General features: G+C 35.9%; 1 protein-coding gene across 1 annotated transcript in view; it reads right to left on the bottom strand.

Moving 5' to 3' along the window:
- The window catches only part of TYR (tyrosinase), a 105220-nt gene extending 90915 nt beyond the window's left edge, over positions 1-14305 (bottom strand). The window contains 2 exon segments of the mRNA XM_063728305.1: positions 768-984; positions 13376-14305. Coding sequence (XP_063584375.1) covers positions 768-984; positions 13376-14194 — 1036 coding nt within the window. The 5' untranslated portion in view covers positions 14195-14305.
- Positions 14306-18180: the final 3875 nt, after the last annotated feature.

The following is an 18180-nucleotide window of genomic DNA, read 5'->3' as shown; positions in this document are numbered from 1 at the left end:
CAAGGTGAAAACATTTGTAGGAGAAATATTTAGGAGTTAGAGAAGATCATGAGATGCAATCTCTGATGAAGAACAGAAAACTTAAGGGATAATGAGAGGGAGGCTTGACCTATGTGCTGTGTCCTTATTACAGTTAAATGAATGAACTTACCTCAAATAACCCACTGCCTAGAATATTTTAAACAGGAGAAAACTAAAACACTAAAATGTAGGAAAATACTATCAGTCCATAGACATATATCTGAAATTCCACAATACAAAATGTTCTGGAAATGAAATTACTTTTTCTCTTTTAATGGAAAAAACTGACTTTACTCACCATTAGGTTGCCTATTGCCTGTATTTATTACCATGATGAATATATTCATATATTTCACTAAAGCTGCCACTGCTGCTGCTTCTGCTTCTACTGCTGCTACTTCTTTCTTCAAAGTCTCTCACTTTGTTACCGAGGCTGGAATGCAGTGACATAGTCATAACTCACTGCAGCCTGAAACTTCTGAGTTCAAGTGATCTGCCTGTCACAGCCTCCCAAGTAAACTGGGATTGCAAGCATGAGCCACCATGCCTGGCTCCTGAAGCTAACATGTTGAATTATAACGTGCTGACCAGTGTCAGCTAGGGTCATTGTCGATATAAGTATATACAACACGTATTCTTGGTCAACTCAGAAAATTCTGAATTCTCAAACACCTCCTAGGACTTTGGATAAGAGACTGTAAATATGAATTCAGAAAAAAAATTAAAAGTGAAAAGAAAGAGATTACCTTCCAGTGTATTTCTAAAGCTGAAATTGGCAGCTTTATCCATGGAACCAGATTCATATTGGGTCAAACTGAGGCAAAATTCTACGTCAGCTGAAGAGGGGAGCCTTGGGGTTCTGGATTTGTCATGGTTTCCAGGATTACGCCGTAAAGGTCCCTCGGGCGTTCCATTGCATAAAGATTGATGGCTGTTGTACTCCTCCAATCGGCTACAGACAATCTGTACAAAACACCCTCATGTTAAAGAAATTGTCACCACCACTGAGTCAGTAGAAGGCAGAAATGTTGGAATTCCTAATTACCATTTTTAGACTTCTCCTTAGGAGATTACTACAATCTTGTGTCTTTAATGACAGGGATATGTTCTGAGAAATCCATCATTAGGTGATTTTGTCATTGCGTGAACATCATAGTCAGCGTAGTTGCACAAACCTAGATGGTATAGCCTACTAAACATCTTGGCTGTTTGGTAAAACCTACTGCTCCTAGGCTACAAATCTGTCCAGCACATTACTGTACTGAATACTATAGGCAACTGTAAGATAATGGCAAGTATCTGTACATCTAAACCTATCTAAACATATAAAAGGTACAGTAAAAATACAGTATAAAAAAATTTTTTAAATGGCATACTTGTATATACAGGACACTTACCATAAATGGACCTTGCAGGACTAGAAGTTGCTTTGGGTAAGTCAGTGAGGGAATAAGGAGTAAATATAAAGGCCTAAGATACTACTCTACACTACTGTAGATTTTATAAACACTATATATATAGGCTACATTAAATTTATACAAATATTTTTCTTTTTTTAATGATAAATTCACCTTAGCTTCCTGTAACTTTTTTACTTAATTTTTTAAAACTTTTTGAGTCTTTTGGTAATAGCACTTAGCTTAAAACACAAACACATTGTACAACTGTAGGAAATATTTATTATATCCTTAACCTATAAGCTTTATGCTATTTAATTTTTTACTTATTATAAACATAATTGAAATTTTGTTAAAGACTAAGACACAAGCATACACACTAGCATAGGCCTACACAGAGTCAAGATTGTCAATATTATTGTCTTCCACCTCCACATCTCGTCCCACTGGAAAATCTTCAGGGGCAATGGCACACATAGAGCTATCATCTCTATAACAATAGCGTTTTCTGGAACACCTCCTGGAGAGCCTGCCTGAGGCTGTTTTACAGTTAACTTACTTTTTTATAAGTGGAAGAAGTGCATTCGAAAATAGTGATAAAATATAGATAGTAAATACATAAACCAGTAACATAGTTTTTTATTATCATTATCAAGTATTATGTAATGTACATAATGGTATGTACTAGACTTTTATACAAGTGGGATTTCAGTAGGTTTACACCAGCATCGCCACAAAGACATGAGTAATGCATTGTGTATAATATTATGACTGCTATGATGTCACTGGGTTACAGGAATTTTTCAGCTCCATTATAGTAGTGTGGGACCTCTGTCATATATGTGGTCCATCCTTGACAGAAATGCCATTGTGCGGCATATGACTGTATTTTAAAATTGTCGAAGGAATTAGCTTTTTGAAGGTTGCAGAATGAGCCATAAAAGTTAAAACCTAGAACAGGATTCTAGTGTTGTATCAACCACTTAAGAAAATGATTTAACTGTCTAGGCCTCATCTATCAAGTGAAGGTAATAACAACTACCTCACATAGTTATAGAAAATAAAATATTTATTAAATACCTATTATATATTAAGCACTGTGCCCAGTGCTGAGGCTGGGGTAGGTAACAATAGAGATAGGCATCTTTCTGTATATAAAGCCCATAGCACATGGCATGACCAACAGAAAACACTCAATAAACAGTAGCTTTAAAAACATTAATCTATATTATATTCAGAATGTCAAGGACTAGAAATAGTTTCACTTTGGGCTTTTTGTTCATAAAGTGTTGTGTTATTGTCCCTTTTTTTTTTTTTTTTTGATATGCAGTACAGTACTTGTGGTTGATGTTTTTTTTAAAAAAAGAAATTTCTCTGATCCTTTAGCTAGAACCAAGGTGATTTTCATTGTAGAAATACCGTCTTAAAAATAAGAACTTCTCACCTTTTTATAAGCAAAACTTTTTAAGAAAACATGGCACATGCATTGTTTCATTTAAATCACAAAGCAATACTTTTCACTTCACAAATAAGGAAAATGAGACTCAGAGAGGGTAAGTGGCATTTCTCAGCTTATATGGCAAATAAATGGCAATGTTGTGATGGCAACCCAAGTTTTCCAACTTCATCTTTAGTGTATTTTGTGCTTTTATAACTAGTCTAGCAGAGCTCAACATTAAATTTTTTTTTAAAGTAGGTTCTAGTTTAAAATACAATAGAGAGTTCTAGTCCTGTATCTCAGTTGTGGCTGACAACAGGATGTTGTTCTTTGTTGGTTTCCCTAAACCTTGATCAAATTTTTCTAAATAAACTGTCTTAATATAACTTGGTTTGGGTATCTATTTCCTACTGAGATCCTGACTGATGCAAACATTATTTCCTACTAATCTTTCCCTGTCCCTCTCTTCTGTATCTTCACTGGCCTTTCTGCACTTCCCAAAACTCACCAATCACTCTTATGCAACATGTTCTTGTACTGGTTATTTTTTCTGGGTAGACTGTTTTCCCTTGATACCTGCTTGGGTTATTCATATCTTCATTATCTTAATGAAACCTACACTAAACATCTATTTAACATAATATTGAGCCTTACCCACTTTAGCAGTGTTGTAGAGCTGGTTAACACTAGCTAGCAAAACTTCAAAGTGTGTAACCCTTCTCAATATTAGAATGTTCAGCAATATCCCATCATTAGACGGAAATCTACCATTGTCAGTATTTACACCACAACAATTGGCAAATCAGAATCATCTCTCCCTACTTTCCCATTCCCCATTGAGAACAAGTTATTAAACATTTACTGTACACCACTAATTTCTGCTTTATCTGTGCACTTAGCACCTTCTAACAAACTATATAATCGAAAGAACTCTCATAGAATAATTGATTTATTGTTGCTGCATTTCAAACCTAAGTTTTAAAATGTCTACGTGTCAGGCATTATACCAGAACACAAGAATACATATTGAACAGGATAAACACAGTTTTTATTTTTATAGAGTTTACAGTCTAATAAGTATGGTTATGAAGATTAAATGTCTATACCATATTGCCTTATTCATTGACTTAAACATTATTTTTAATAAGTATTAGCATTTTAAGCATTGAGTGCTTTATGTAACTTACCTTCTAGTGGAGTAGGTCTAGGAAGTCTGAGTGCGTGAGACAGTAAAGAAATATATATAGCTTATTATATTTTTTAACTCCTTAGCTTTTTTAAATAAAATATTATATATAATTTATTATATATATTGTTTTACTGTCTCACCACATAGACTTCCTAGACCTACTCCACTAGAAGATAAGTTACATAAAATACTCAATACTTAAAGTGCTAATATTTTTGCACATGAATTTTTAAATCAATGAATAAGGCAATATGGTGTATATATTTAATCTTTATAAACATACCTGTTAGATGATAAACTCTATCGAAATATAAACTGTATCCTGTTCACTATGTATTATTGTGTTATGGTATGGTGCCTGACACAAAGACATTTGAAAATTTTGGTATGAAATTCAATAACAATAAATCAATTATTCTATGAGAGGAGTTCTTTTGATATTTCCATCTCATCAATGAGAAAACAGGCTTATAGAGGTTAAGTGACTTCATCAAACATATATAGTTTATAAAATGGAGGGAGTTAATATTTGAATATAGACTGCATGATTTAAAGCTTAAATCTTAACAAGTATCTTAAATGAAAATTCCATTTCCTGGCTACCCATTCCCACATAAAGGCACTCTAGTCATCTTTTCCTGTCATCTCTTGACCAATGAATTTATGAACCTTCAAAGACTCCATATTATAAAATCCAATTATCTCTGCAAGTTCCCATGTTAAGATAGCATCGGGCACAGTTGACCACTTTCATTTTCACAAAACACATTCCTCTATCTACTGATTTCTATAATCACATCCCCTTTGATTTTTGCCTTTCTCTCTTGCTGTTACTACTTGGTGTGTCCTACTAGCTCTTCCTCGTCTATCTTACGTGTAAATATTGTAGTGCTCTAGGCAGGACTTGCTATGCAATTTGCAGCACCAGATAAATGTTGAGGCCTTAGCTGGGGGTAGGGAAATCAATATTCACTTTCTCAATCTACAGGGAATAGGTGTCCCACAGTTTCAGTCTATAGTTAATAGGTGACTCCCTAGGGATTGAAACCTCCATGCTAAGACTTGTTTGAGTAGGTGGGTAGATTAGTTCAGGCTGCCATAAGAAAATACTACAGACTGGGTGGCTTAAACAGCAGACATTTATTTTCTCAAAGTTCATGAGTTTGGAAGTCCAAGATCAAGGTATCTGCTGAGGCCTCTCTTATGTCTTGCAGAGGAAACCTTTTCTCTGTCTTTACATGGCCGCTTCTCTATGCATACACAAAGAAAGAGATGGCTCTGTCTTTTTTCTCTTCTTATGAGGACATCAGTACTATTGGATTAGGACCCCACTGTTAATGACCTCACTTAACCTTAATTACTTCCTTAAAGCCCTACCTCCAAATACAGTCACACTGGGAATTAGGGATTCAACACACATGTTTTTGGGAGACACAACTCAGTCCATAATACTGGGTGAGAGGCCCATATGTAATCACCTGTGCACCATGCTAAGGTGCAGCCAGCCTTGGTAGAGAAGGCCTCTGTTTCACCCTGAACCAATAAATCATGGGATCATCACCCAACCTCACACCTCTTTTTGCTTGCACCAAGGACCCCACCAGGGATGGAGAGTGACAGTGAAATGTTGACCTCTTCCCTCCCACCAGTGGCCTTGGGCAGAGGGTGAGGAGGTGGAAACTAGATAGGGCTGGTGGATGGGTAGTGGTAGCCAAGATCCATCCCAGGAAAACAAAGAACAAAAGGTCTGCAGGACGCATATGAACCAAGCATATGTTCCATTGTCCCTATAAATTCACTTATAAAGCACAAACCCAAAGATAAGATTAATAAGAATTTCAACACCAAGACCACAGATCATTAAACCTCAAATGTAGGGTCTGCTTCTGAGCATGGAGCATTGTACGATGGCACTGCTTTTATTTTGTCAATTCTACCTCCAAAAAATATCTCGAGTCAGGCAACCATTCTCCATGTGCTCACATTCTGTGTGATCCTGCTGCTAAAGTCAGATGGCCTACTTTCTGTGGACACTGCTTGTGCTTCTCCATTCTATGACTCTGATTGTGGCTAAGCATGCCTACTCTTTGCCATGCATCTAATATCCTACCCATTCTTTAAGGCCAAAGCAAATAATTAGTAAAAACAGGCATTGTTGACTCTGACTTAAAAAGTAACTCAAAAGGGGCTGACTCTGAATGTAAAAACATTTCAGGAATCCTTCACCAAATTATTATTCTTGTAGTTTCATTTATATGTAGGCAGAAGAATAAACTATGATAAAAATATATGACTACATAAGCCAAAAAGGGCTCTTAAGATAAAATAATTTGTTATTTTTCTTAGTGGTACATAAATTAATGCATCACTTAAATTCATTGATACCTTAGATTTAATAAAATAGAGTAATTAGGTAGTGAGAGAGAAATTCGAAGCAAAAGATGAAATTCAGGAGAGTCCACCCTGCCATCATTGATTGTTCACAACAGGTGCATGAATTCGTGGGAGGCTTGGGGCCACTAGGGAGATAACATTGTTCTTTACCCAACTTACACTTACTCATTTTCGTCTCTAATAAACAATGATTGTTACATCCCTTATAAAAACGCATCCTTCATGAAGACACATTTATTTTTACATTGTTGTTTATTTCTTTACTCTCAGAATCTAGTAGAGTTTCTAGCACTCTGTAGATGTGCAATAAGTGTTTGTTGGATGAATGAACAGAGTCAGTGGATGAGCCAAAGAATCTCCTACAAAAAGTATGTGTTGAGTGCTCATTTTTCTTGGTCATGTTGTTGGTACCACCTCTACCATAGAATATATTTCTAGAACTTATTTTTTTAAACCTATATGGAGTCACTACTCTGTCCTAGGCCATAAGGGAGATATCTCCATATACAGTAAAAATAGAAATTCTCACAACTACCCTGTGGATTTTTATGATTTTATCTCTATTTTCATGATAAGGATACTAAGCCAGACTGTGAAAGACTACAAAAGGCTAACGGGATATAAAGCCCTATGTTATGACTTATAATTTTGTGAACAGTAGGCGAGACACATAGAATAATAATTTAAAGGTAAAATGTCTTCCTGGTCAACTGTTTGCATCACATTTGAAAATAATCAAGACTGTTTTATTGGTCTCCTATCCCACTGAATTTGCTATCTATAAGCATGTATAAACAAATTTAGTCATCTCAAATAAAATTGAGTGGACAGTCCCCCACCGTAGATGGCTGCTACTGTGTTAGATAAGAAATGCTTAGAGAACCTACTCTTAATTTTTGGTCACTAAGACTTAACTTAAGAATTTATGCATTGTGTTGTAGAGAAAAAACTGGGCTCCGTAATGCAGGTAGATGCAACTTCAATTCTGGCTAATTTTCTTACTGGCAATGAACATGTTTTTTAGGCTTGCTAAATCTCAATTTTTTTAAACTGTACTATGACATAATATATGAAAAGAAACTATTCAACAAATAATTTCTGGCTCAACAAATGCCAGTTTCTAGTTTTCCTTATACTTCTCAACATTCCTAAATCCTTTTATCCATATGTAATTGAACTAGAACTGTTGAGTGACTTGTCCTAGAGTCATAGGACGTTTAGAGTCAAAACCAAAGCACTGAAACACAAGTTTCCCTATTCTGAAGCAATACCCACTACATTTATTATGATGTGTTAATGGCTTAGGAATGGTTTAATAAAACTAACCTAACTTTTACATTGAATGTAATATGTTGGATGCTTTTATAATTTTGGTTAACTAGACGCTACAAGTATATAGACTAAATCATTTTTATTCCTCTTTGAGTAATCTCAGGATATTTTCAAAAGATCCTGCTGCCTTAAAGACTCCTACAGCCAACTCAGTTAAATTAGAGAGGCTTGAATGAAACTATTTTTGCTGAAATGCCAACTTCCAAGTGACTAAGTGTTCGGATGACTGGAGGTATTACTAACGAGGAGAAAATCTACCCTGATTCCAGAAATAATTTGAAAAACTCCAAACCTTAGTCTTTATACTGCATATAGGAGAGGAGGTAGGCTAGGAGAAATTGTTAGTATTGTGCTTATGATCATGAAGATTCTAGTCAGAAAGACCTGGTTTCCAATACTGACCCTATTAGTTTCATGGCCTTGGGCAAGTTACTTAAGCTCTCTGGGTATTAAGTTTTTTCATCTGTAAATGGGAATTATACCTTTCTATCGATGATCAAATAATCTAACATGTATAAAGCACTTAGCATAGTGCCAGGTGTAAAGTGTTTAATAATGACAACTATTATAATTATTTTTGAAAACAAGACCATTGGGCAGGTCACCAAATTGTTTTTAACTTTGGGTGTATAACAGTGTTTGAATATTCATTATTATAATATCTAACTTTGATGTATCATTTAAAAATATATTATTTCCACACATGCAACTCAAACAATAGGTCAGATCCTAAACAAGCCATATAAACACATCTTATTGAATCCCTTCACAGTAATGCTTTAACCTATATTATTCTAATTTTAGGGACAAAAATCATCTCAGAATAATTAAGTAACTTAGGGTCTTGTAGCTAAGTAAGTATGAAAGTTCTGTTTTCCATTCCATTTAATCCTCCTATTAACATACACACAAAACATGTATAGATGGTAATTCTACCTCATTTTTTTTCTCTTTGGAAAAAACAAAGGTCAAAGATTTTAAGGAACTGGTCCAATGTCATCTACTAAATGGCAGAATTTGAGCCTGGATGTTCTGATGATGACTCTGTTCTTTTTCTATTTCAACACAAGTGATTTATAACATATGTTGGGGGGACGACCAAGTGTTCCAAGTCAAAGAAAAAAGGGGAGATAGAAGAAATAGATATATTAATGAGGAAGGTGAACTTAAATACTGTTCTTTTAAATTTAAAGAAATAGCAATAAACTGCCAGCTATTAAAAGCTTTTGGGAGCAAAGATTTTGTTATAGCATTAGAGGTTTATCTGGGGAAAAAGTGTAAACCATATGACATTCCACAAAATCTTTTTCATAAAGAAAAAGAGAAGCTGTTATTTCACTGAGCTGTTGTCATGGTTACCTAAAACCCATGACTCTCTGTTGAAATGTGACTTTTTTTCTTCTGTTTGCCTCCATGTGATGTGCTTTTCACCTGATGAGTGAATTCCCTGGTCACAATTCACTCATATCTATCAACTAGGAAATGTTTTTCCTCTTTGTTTCCGTTCATCATGACACCTATTCCTGATGCCCCTTTTATTTTTGTGGCTAGCTGATCTGTTGGTTGCATAACATGAGATCTAATTATGTTGAGCATGGGTAGTTTGTACTTAAATGTTATTAAGCAACCCTCTACCTCCAAATATAATGAACTATTTTAATTGATGATAAACATGGCCCCTACTTTAAAGCTTTGGGCGTTAAACAAATGAGCAAACAACAGACATGAATTAGGAACACAATATTTCCAAATAAATTAATTACCTGATTTTAACATATTTAATAGAAAACTCTGACCAATAAATATTAATTTCATTTAAATCAAACTCAGCTGTGTTGCAACTTGCTTCATCTTCTTTCTTGAATTCTGTCTTTCTTTGCATGCGCACGCAGACATACATATGGAACTACCAGAGAGAACGACACAAGATATATTATACCCAAATTTGAGTAAGTGGCTACTGTTGACATTGTTGTATCCTTGGCATTGGGAATCCAGTGCTATAAAAAACTGCAGTCAACGGTCCTAGAAATCTACCCGTGCAGAGTTTAATATTTTATGTATGTTAGCATTGGAGCTAACATTTCTTTGATGTTAAATTCAGCATGTATTTATAAAGCCTGTTCCATGTGTATATTATAGTCCTGTGCTCTGTGGATACAAAAATATTTAGAAATGATCACTACCTTGGAGCAGCTGACAGGCTGGCAGATACAGACAGGCTGGAAAGCCATTACATGTAATGAAAAGTTACAAGTGCTATGATACAAATCTGTATAAAGTACAATGATAGCACAAAGGGGGGGAAAGGGTCAACTCTACCTGAGTAACGGAGGTGGATCAGTAAAAGTCTCAGAATATTTTCATTATGATATAAATTAAAAGGACTACATCACTGTGTCTGCCTATGTTGTCTGGGGCAGGACAATTTTAAGGGAGTCAACGTGATTACATGTCAAATTATACACCCAGAAATTAGAGGGTTACTTGACCCCTTCTGAACCTAAATGGATCCTTACAAACAAGAAATAACATTGTTAACTTAAAAAGCACTGCAGTCAGAGCCGCTTGGTTTTAGTCCTCAGATGTGTGACTTTGGACAATCATTCTACCACTTTAGACTTTTCTATAGTTTTTAATAAAATGCACAGCTTACCCTAAATAAAATTGAAGATCTCTCAGCTCAGAGTTAATAAATGCTATCAAATCTCTAAAATCTCAATTTTGGGGTCAAGTAAAATGATATCTGAAGCCAATAAAAAAAGAAGGTTTTATGTGAAAGGTGCATCAGCCTAGCTAATTTGGAAGGTCTTAATTAACTCAATCTGGAAACTATTTGATCTCATCTCACACAAATAGTCTAGTTCTTAATTTCAGCATTCAATTTGGGCAAAGGCATTCAAATTAATGGTGTGTTTATTACAGAACCTGCATTTTTGTAAAGTGCAAGTAAAGAGATACCAAAACAATCTCCATATTCATTAACTCAATGATTCTCAGTGCTGGCTGCACATTAGAATCACAAAATGAGGGTTTAAAAATGCAAACACTTGAAGGCCCAGCTTGATGGCTCAGGCCTGTAATCCCAGCACTTTGGGAGTCTGAGGCGGACAGATCACTTGAGTTCAAGAGTTCAAGACCAGCCTGGCCAACAGGGTGAAACCCCATGTCTACTAAAAGTACAAAAAATTAGCTGGGCATGGTGGCTGGCCCCTGTAGTCCCAGCTACTAGGGAGACTGAGGCAGAAGAATCACTTGAACCTGGGAGGCAGAAGTTGCAGCGTGTGGAGATTGCACCACTGCCAAAAAAAAAAAGACACTTGAACTTTACAACCTCACAGGAGACCACCTGAATCTGAATTTCTGGCAAGAAATTAGGTGCATGAAAACCTTGCAACAGTTTTTTATTTTTATTTTTTAAATGGTTTTTTGGAAGCTTCCTAGGTGATTTTGACATTGAGAACTCTGAATTAAAGCAATGTAAGCAATCGATCTTAACTTTTTTAAGGACTTTGTAACCAGAGAGGCTGTGTGAAGGAATGGAAACAGCCAATGCGAGTGGGGTTTGACTGTCACCTTTGCCACTAATAATCCCTTGATACTACTAAAACACAGTAGGTGAGCAGCAAATGTTCATTTCACCTTTCTTAAACTGTGATTTGCTTGTTTCTCTTCAATCATCTTCCTTCCACTCTGTTTTCTAATTTTGTTTTTGAAACCTGTTTCTACACAGCAATTTAATCATAGAACAAGGTTGAAGTTGATAATTGTAACAATTTCAGTTCAGGGCTTACTGACTTGACACAATTTTTTTTTCTAGAAAGTATTAAAATTGAACATATTCATGAAGAAAGAAAAAGGAAAAAGTTCCACTCGACAATTAATAAGTAATTAGAAAAATAATACTCATATAGTTGTGGATAGCATCTGGTATTACACATCTCATGTAATTAAAAATCAATGTGTATCTATCTATTAAGATTTCCTGTGGATGTTGCAGCTTATTTTGGTAATTTAGACAGTCCTCCAACCTTTCTGGGTCAAGTTAAGCCACATAGTTAAATAAAGCATTATAACTGACTGAAAATCCCATGTCAAATCCTGGCAGTTTTTTTTAACAGGAACAGAGGATATGAGAGCTAAATGAGAATTTGCACATTATAGATTAAGGTAGGGAGGTCTGAAAGCTTATTGAAATAGATTTTTTTCCAAGCACATTTTTTCTAGCCTTTCCTGCACAAAACCCATTACATTTGGTAAATAGCTGACTAATAACACCAGAAATTATACAGTGGCTATTTTTTTAATGAACTTCAGTAGACTCCTTTGGGATGGGGTACAAACTTGGTTGGGCGGAGAAGGCCATCTACATTTCAAAACTGCAGATTGTGAGAAATTGAGTGCAAGAGTCTTCCCATCCCATTCACATATTGGGCTTAATTTCATAGAGCATTGCTAGTCAAAAGTGCTGCATTAGAAATTTTTGGAAGACAGGCAGAAAAGCATTCCTTTAACATACGGTTTTAAAATGATAAATCATTAAGCACATATTTCTTTGGTTACCATTTGCCCCTAATTCAGAATGAAAAAATCAGAATAGAAGAAATAGGAATTCAATTCCAAATAGTAATCATTCATATTTTATCTAAAGTTTTCAAGGACTGAGAAAGAAAGCTAACTTCTAATGCAGCCTAAAGAAAAAGTGAGACAGAATGAACCAGATCTTTTAGCTAAAGATATCACAGCAGTCACATCCTTGGAAACAGAATACAGTGGTCATACAGCTGGACTATTAGAGAATAAATGTGATTTTTTTTTTTTTTGCTGCTTATTAGCTGTATGATCTTATGCAAGTTACCTGATACCTTTATAACTTCTAAAATAGGGAAAGATTGATAAGAGCATGAAATGAACGAATGCACAAAAACACTTGCCGCGGGGTTTGCACATGCTAGAGGTTCAATGAATATTAGCCATCTTCATTATTTACCTGTTTAAGCCTCAGGATCGTCATACTTTCAAAAATGAACATCTAATCCAATAATTATTTCCCAAACATTCCTGATTAAAAGAATCACCACATACATTTAGTAAATTGTGCCTTCTCAGGACTCTCTCCTGAAGATTCTGACCAATGAATCTGGGATAGGGCCAGGAATATGCATTTTTAATTTGTACACCATATGAATCCTGTTGTGAGTAATAATTTTATTTTTCAGAAACATTAGTGTATATCATTTGTTTTTTTAATCATCCAGATATGCATTCATTCACTCATTTATTCAATTCACAAAATACGTAATGCACTATTGCCATTTTTAAAGGCACCATACTATGTTCTGGGAAATACAATAATGAATCAAGTACTCTGTTCATTGCAGTTTAGAAACCTAGTAGAAGTCATTAGACAAATAATTACACAAATATCTAAAGTGTGCTATTAAAGGAAAAATACAAGGTACATTGAGAGTTCTTAACAGGGCACCATTTCTGTCCTTGATGGGGGCTGTAGTGAGTGTTCAAGAGAGAAGTTTATAGCCTGCCTGAAGAAGTGATTGTTAAGGTTCCTCCCTGCTCTGACATCGTATATCTAGCATACCTTACCTGCCAAGAGGAGAAGAATGATGCTGGGCTGAGTAAGTTAGGATTTGTGGGGTGCTGACCTCCCATGTACTCATCTGTGCAAATGTCACACTTTTCTGCATCCCGCCAGTCCCAATATGGAATAGTGAAGTTTTCATCTCCTGTCAGCATCTGGATTTCTTGTTCCAACCGCAACAAGAAGAGTCTATGCCAAGGCAGAAAAGCTGGTGCTTCATGGGCAAAATCAATGTCTCTCCAGATTTCAGATCCCCCAAGCAGTGCATCCATTGACACATAATAATGCATCCAGACAAAGAGGTCATAAATATTGATGTCGTTAAACATGGGTGTTGATCCATTTTTCATTTGGCCGTAGGTCCCTATGGGGATGACATAGTCTGAGCTGATGGTATGCTTTGCTAAAGTGAGGTAGGCAAAAAATTTGTCCTTCTCTGGGGCACTCAAATCAAAGATGTTTCTTCTCACCAAGAGTCGTCTCTCTGTGCAGTTTGGTCCCCAAAAGCCAAACTTGCAGTTTCCACAGTTGAATCCCATGAAGTTGCCAGAGCACTGGCAGGTCCTATTATAAAAGACGGAAGGCCACGACTCCCGGTCATCCACCCCTGTGAAGGGAAATTGAGGCCCAAGTGGTGCATTGGACAGAAGGATATTCTGACAGGAACCTCTGCCTGAAAGCTGGCCACAGGGACTCCTGTCCCCGTTCCATGGTGGGCAGCATTCCTTCTCCATCAGGTTCTTAGAGGAGACACAGGCTCGAGGGAAATGGCCAGCGGAGGTCTGGAAACTCCACAGCAGGCAGTACAAAACAGCCAGGAGCATTCTTCCTCTAGTCCTCACAAGGTCTGCTGGAACTGGCTAATTGGAGTCACAGACTTCTCTTTCCAGCTATTCCTACAGTGATTATCACATGTCTTGGCTGAGACCTATATAATACCACTCCCACCTCCAGCATCAAACACTTTAGTCTTTATCTTAAGCTTTCATCCTCTGAAAAACACATGACTGACTTTTCTTTGGAATTGGCTCGTATCCCACCAGTGGGATAGGCCTATGTTAAAGTGAAAATCTCTATTCACCATTAATAGTTTAATTCTTATTGTTAGAATATTAACAATAAGATTAATAATAATGCCTGACCTAAGCAAACCCAGTTAATAGACTATAAAACTAATGATGATTTGAACTTGCAAATGAGAGGTAGTGTCAGGAATAGAGCTTCTCTTATTAAGAAAGTTTAGGAAGTATTAAAGATTATGGGCTTAAGGTGGTTATTTCTCAGAGACCATAAACAGGCTACAATGTTTGAAGAACTCAATATGCAGAGAGAGAGTGTCTTCAGAGCCCAGAGATAATTCCTTATATGTTATTGAATTTCAGTTTGTTTATTTTATACAAAGTATCAGAAAAAAAAATCTTTCTGATACTTTTCTCTGATAATCCTGATGCATTTTCTGACAACTCCTAAGGATAGCTCACTTTGATAGCTGGGCGATTTGCTTCATTGTGGGGATATCCCACGGCAAAGAGCTCTCTCTCTCTCTCTCTCCTCTCTCCTCTCTGTCTCTCTCTTTCTTATCTCTGTCTGCTTTCTCTCTCTCTCCTCTCTCCTTTCTCTCTCTCTCGTCTCTCTCTCCAATGTTGTAGCCATGTTGTTTTTTGTATAAATTCTAGAAATTAGGAACTTATTTGAAAATGTTTTTGCAATGTGTTTTGTGCAAAGAAATTCTCAATTAGTGAGTGAATGAAAAAGGAGAAATATATTTCTTCAGCAAATATTTTTTGATCATCTCAATTATTTCAAAAGTTCCTTCTCTGTGTATAGTGATCTAGAGAAACTGAAATTCATGGCTAAAAATACAACTTAACTATGTTTTCAAATGAGTAGTATAGATAATTAAACTTTTAATGAAAGAGATGGATTTGTGGGCTGATATTAGAAAGAATTGCATAATTTTGGATAATAATATGCAAGTGTTATCAAGGGAGTACCTTGATTAATATCTCAAAGGGTGGGCATAAGTTGGACAGATAATTGAGAATAGATACAACACCTGAGACGGGGAAATGTGCGGAGGTGGGAACTGTGTTTCATCTGTCGAATTAGAGCATTAAACTCAGGCCTCCACACATCATAGAAAATTAAACCTGGGACCAATCTATGGAGGGGCCTAAAGACTTTGTGGTTTGAAATAAAGTGAGCCCTTTTGTGAGCTGAAGAGTGACAAACAGAGTAGTCAAATCAAAGTTGCCCCTCTGAAGCTTCCTTCTTTGTCCTCCTCCATACTTAAAGTTGGGTGGTCCACTGAAATTAATGAAAAAGGAAAAGAAAGTGAAAGCTTTGAGGAAATCATTAGTATTTGGGTCCTTAGCTGAAGCATTCTAGGAAAAGCCATCACTATTTCAATGATGCCAGAATGTCAGACTGCTCTGCTTTTTTCTCTTTTTGCTGGAGTTTTGTCTCATTATTTAAGGAAAAAAAAAGTCAGGGCTCCTCCAAACAACTTTTTTGAGACAGAGCAGGCTTTGCAGGTACATGGAGCAGTGTGTGGGTGAAGAAGAAGAGAAGTTTCCATGGAAATGCTGCCTCTGGCTGGGATCAGGAAGTCATCACATGATCTCCACAAGGAGGCTTAATCTTTTCCCTCTCTTTCTTTCAGAGCCACAAAGAGATTAACACAAGACTTCTTGTCCCCGGGGAGCCTTGGTTCTGCATTACTTGTAACCACATGTGGCATTTCATAATTCTTTTCTATGTACTCGCAGACAGAATTCAACTTCTCATGTTCAATTTAATTAAGAATTTTGCCTTACACTTGCCCCACTATCAGGCTTCCAGTGAAATAACTTAGAAAGTCTTCATCATGCTCTTTAAGGGCTTTTGTGTCTGCTGTCCCGTCTATTTTTCATAATCTTTGGAGCCTGTTTAGAGGAATTACTAAAATGTACTTTGTCCTGTTAATTTCCTTTACAGGGTTGATTTTCTTAAATAGACAGACCTCTTTATTTGTCCCCAGTATAGGCCACTGTCTCCTCTGGCCTACATGTGTTGTAGTCTTCAGTCTTATTGCCAGTCTTGGGTTCCTAAGTATTAAATCCCATTTAGAGTGCTTTCTTCCTGACTCTAGATGTACATTCTTAGGTATCTTCAGCTGTGGGATTTGAAAGGGTCCTATCCTATTTTGGGAGATTATTGTATGACCTGACATGAAATTAGTGCAATGCTCTATAAAGTAGAATTAGGGGTTAAGTAAATACTCTGCAACTATTTACTTGCAGACATGGGGAGAGATGGGAATGCAATGGTAAGCATAACAAAAACATCTATCATCAGGAGGGATATTGTCTCTTAAAATACTATTTTAATTTTAGTAATTTTAAATAATATTTTAACTACATTACTTTAAATAACTTTTTTTCTGGATTAAATTATTTTTTAGGTTGCTATAAGAGAAAATAGAGAAATTAGGGAACATGACAGAAGGGCCTTTCTAGGCTCATGGGAGAAGGGATAGTCAGGGATAATTTTATGGGAGAAGTGACATTTCAACTGACACTTGAGGGATCACTAGAAGTCTGTTTGATGAAAGGGAGAACAGTAGGAGTGTGAGCTTTCCAGGCAGAGAGAATAGCATGTGCAAAGTCTCCAAAGTGGAAGTAGGTTGGTATATTCAAGGGATTTAAGGACAGTTAAGGTGTCTGCAACCCCCAAAATGGTAGAGGCGTGATATAAGTATGAAGGTGCGTGTATGGACCAGCTCATAGTCCATAAAGGCTTTGTAGCAAAATTTTGGGTAATGACACATGAATTTAAAACTTTTCACTCAAGCTACTGAGGTGAGAACAGATGTGGGATGGGAGCTAGACTAAATGCAGAAATTACCGTTAGGAGATTATTGATGTAAACCAGGCAAACATTGCTTAGACTAGAGTAATGATCTCTGAGATGGACATAAGTTAATGAATTTGAGAGATATGTAGGTGATAAATTCAAGAGCAGTAAGAAGCGAAAGGAAAGAAGATTAGGGATATGTACTAAGTTTTTGGCTTGTGCCATTAACTAAAATAAGAAACAATAGAGGATAAATGTTTGTGGGAATTGAATATAGGCTCAATTTTAGATAAGTTGAATTTGAATATAAACTAGCCACAATCACTGATCCTCTATTTCTGGTATTTGTATAGATAATTCAGCCACTCACTGGTGTTAACCTGGTCAATTTTTCTAATTTTCTTCACTCAGATCACTGGTATTTGCTCTTTTATTTGGTAGTAGATTGAATCCATTTTCTGTCTTTGTTTCTCAGCCCTCCTTTCAATTATAATAGTAGCTACCATTTATTAAATACAACTAATATCATTATCTCAGTATCAGTAGCTACCATTTAAAGAAAAAAATTTACTGTGGAAAGAAATATGCTCAAATCACTAAAAAATAATATAATAAACTAGCATTTACTTACCTCCAAGTTTCAACATCCAGCATTTTTCTGTTTGTTTTGTTTCTCCTAGTTTAAAAATTCTGGAATGTTTTAAAACGAAACTCAGATAGCATATTCTACGTCTAATTTTGGTATATATAGCTAACAATTAAGAACATAAAAACAAAACCATGTATCTCACACATAAAACACATCTCAAACAAAAAGAGAGAACAATAATTCTTTAATATCTGGTATCAAATTTATGGTTAATTTACTTTAATTGTCTCAAAAGTATTTTTGTCAAGATTCAAACAGGTATATACATTGCATTTTGGTTGATCTATTTTATCAGTTTCTATTAATTTATAAGTTTCCTTTTTTTAA

Source organism: Pongo abelii, chromosome 9, assembly GCF_028885655.2.
Source record: "Pongo abelii isolate AG06213 chromosome 9, NHGRI_mPonAbe1-v2.0_pri, whole genome shotgun sequence".
In the NCBI taxonomy this organism is placed as follows: Eukaryota; Metazoa; Chordata; class Mammalia; order Primates; family Hominidae; genus Pongo; species Pongo abelii.
The sequence above is the reverse complement of the archived record's forward strand: the minus strand, read 5'-3'. Positions and strand labels throughout refer to the sequence as shown.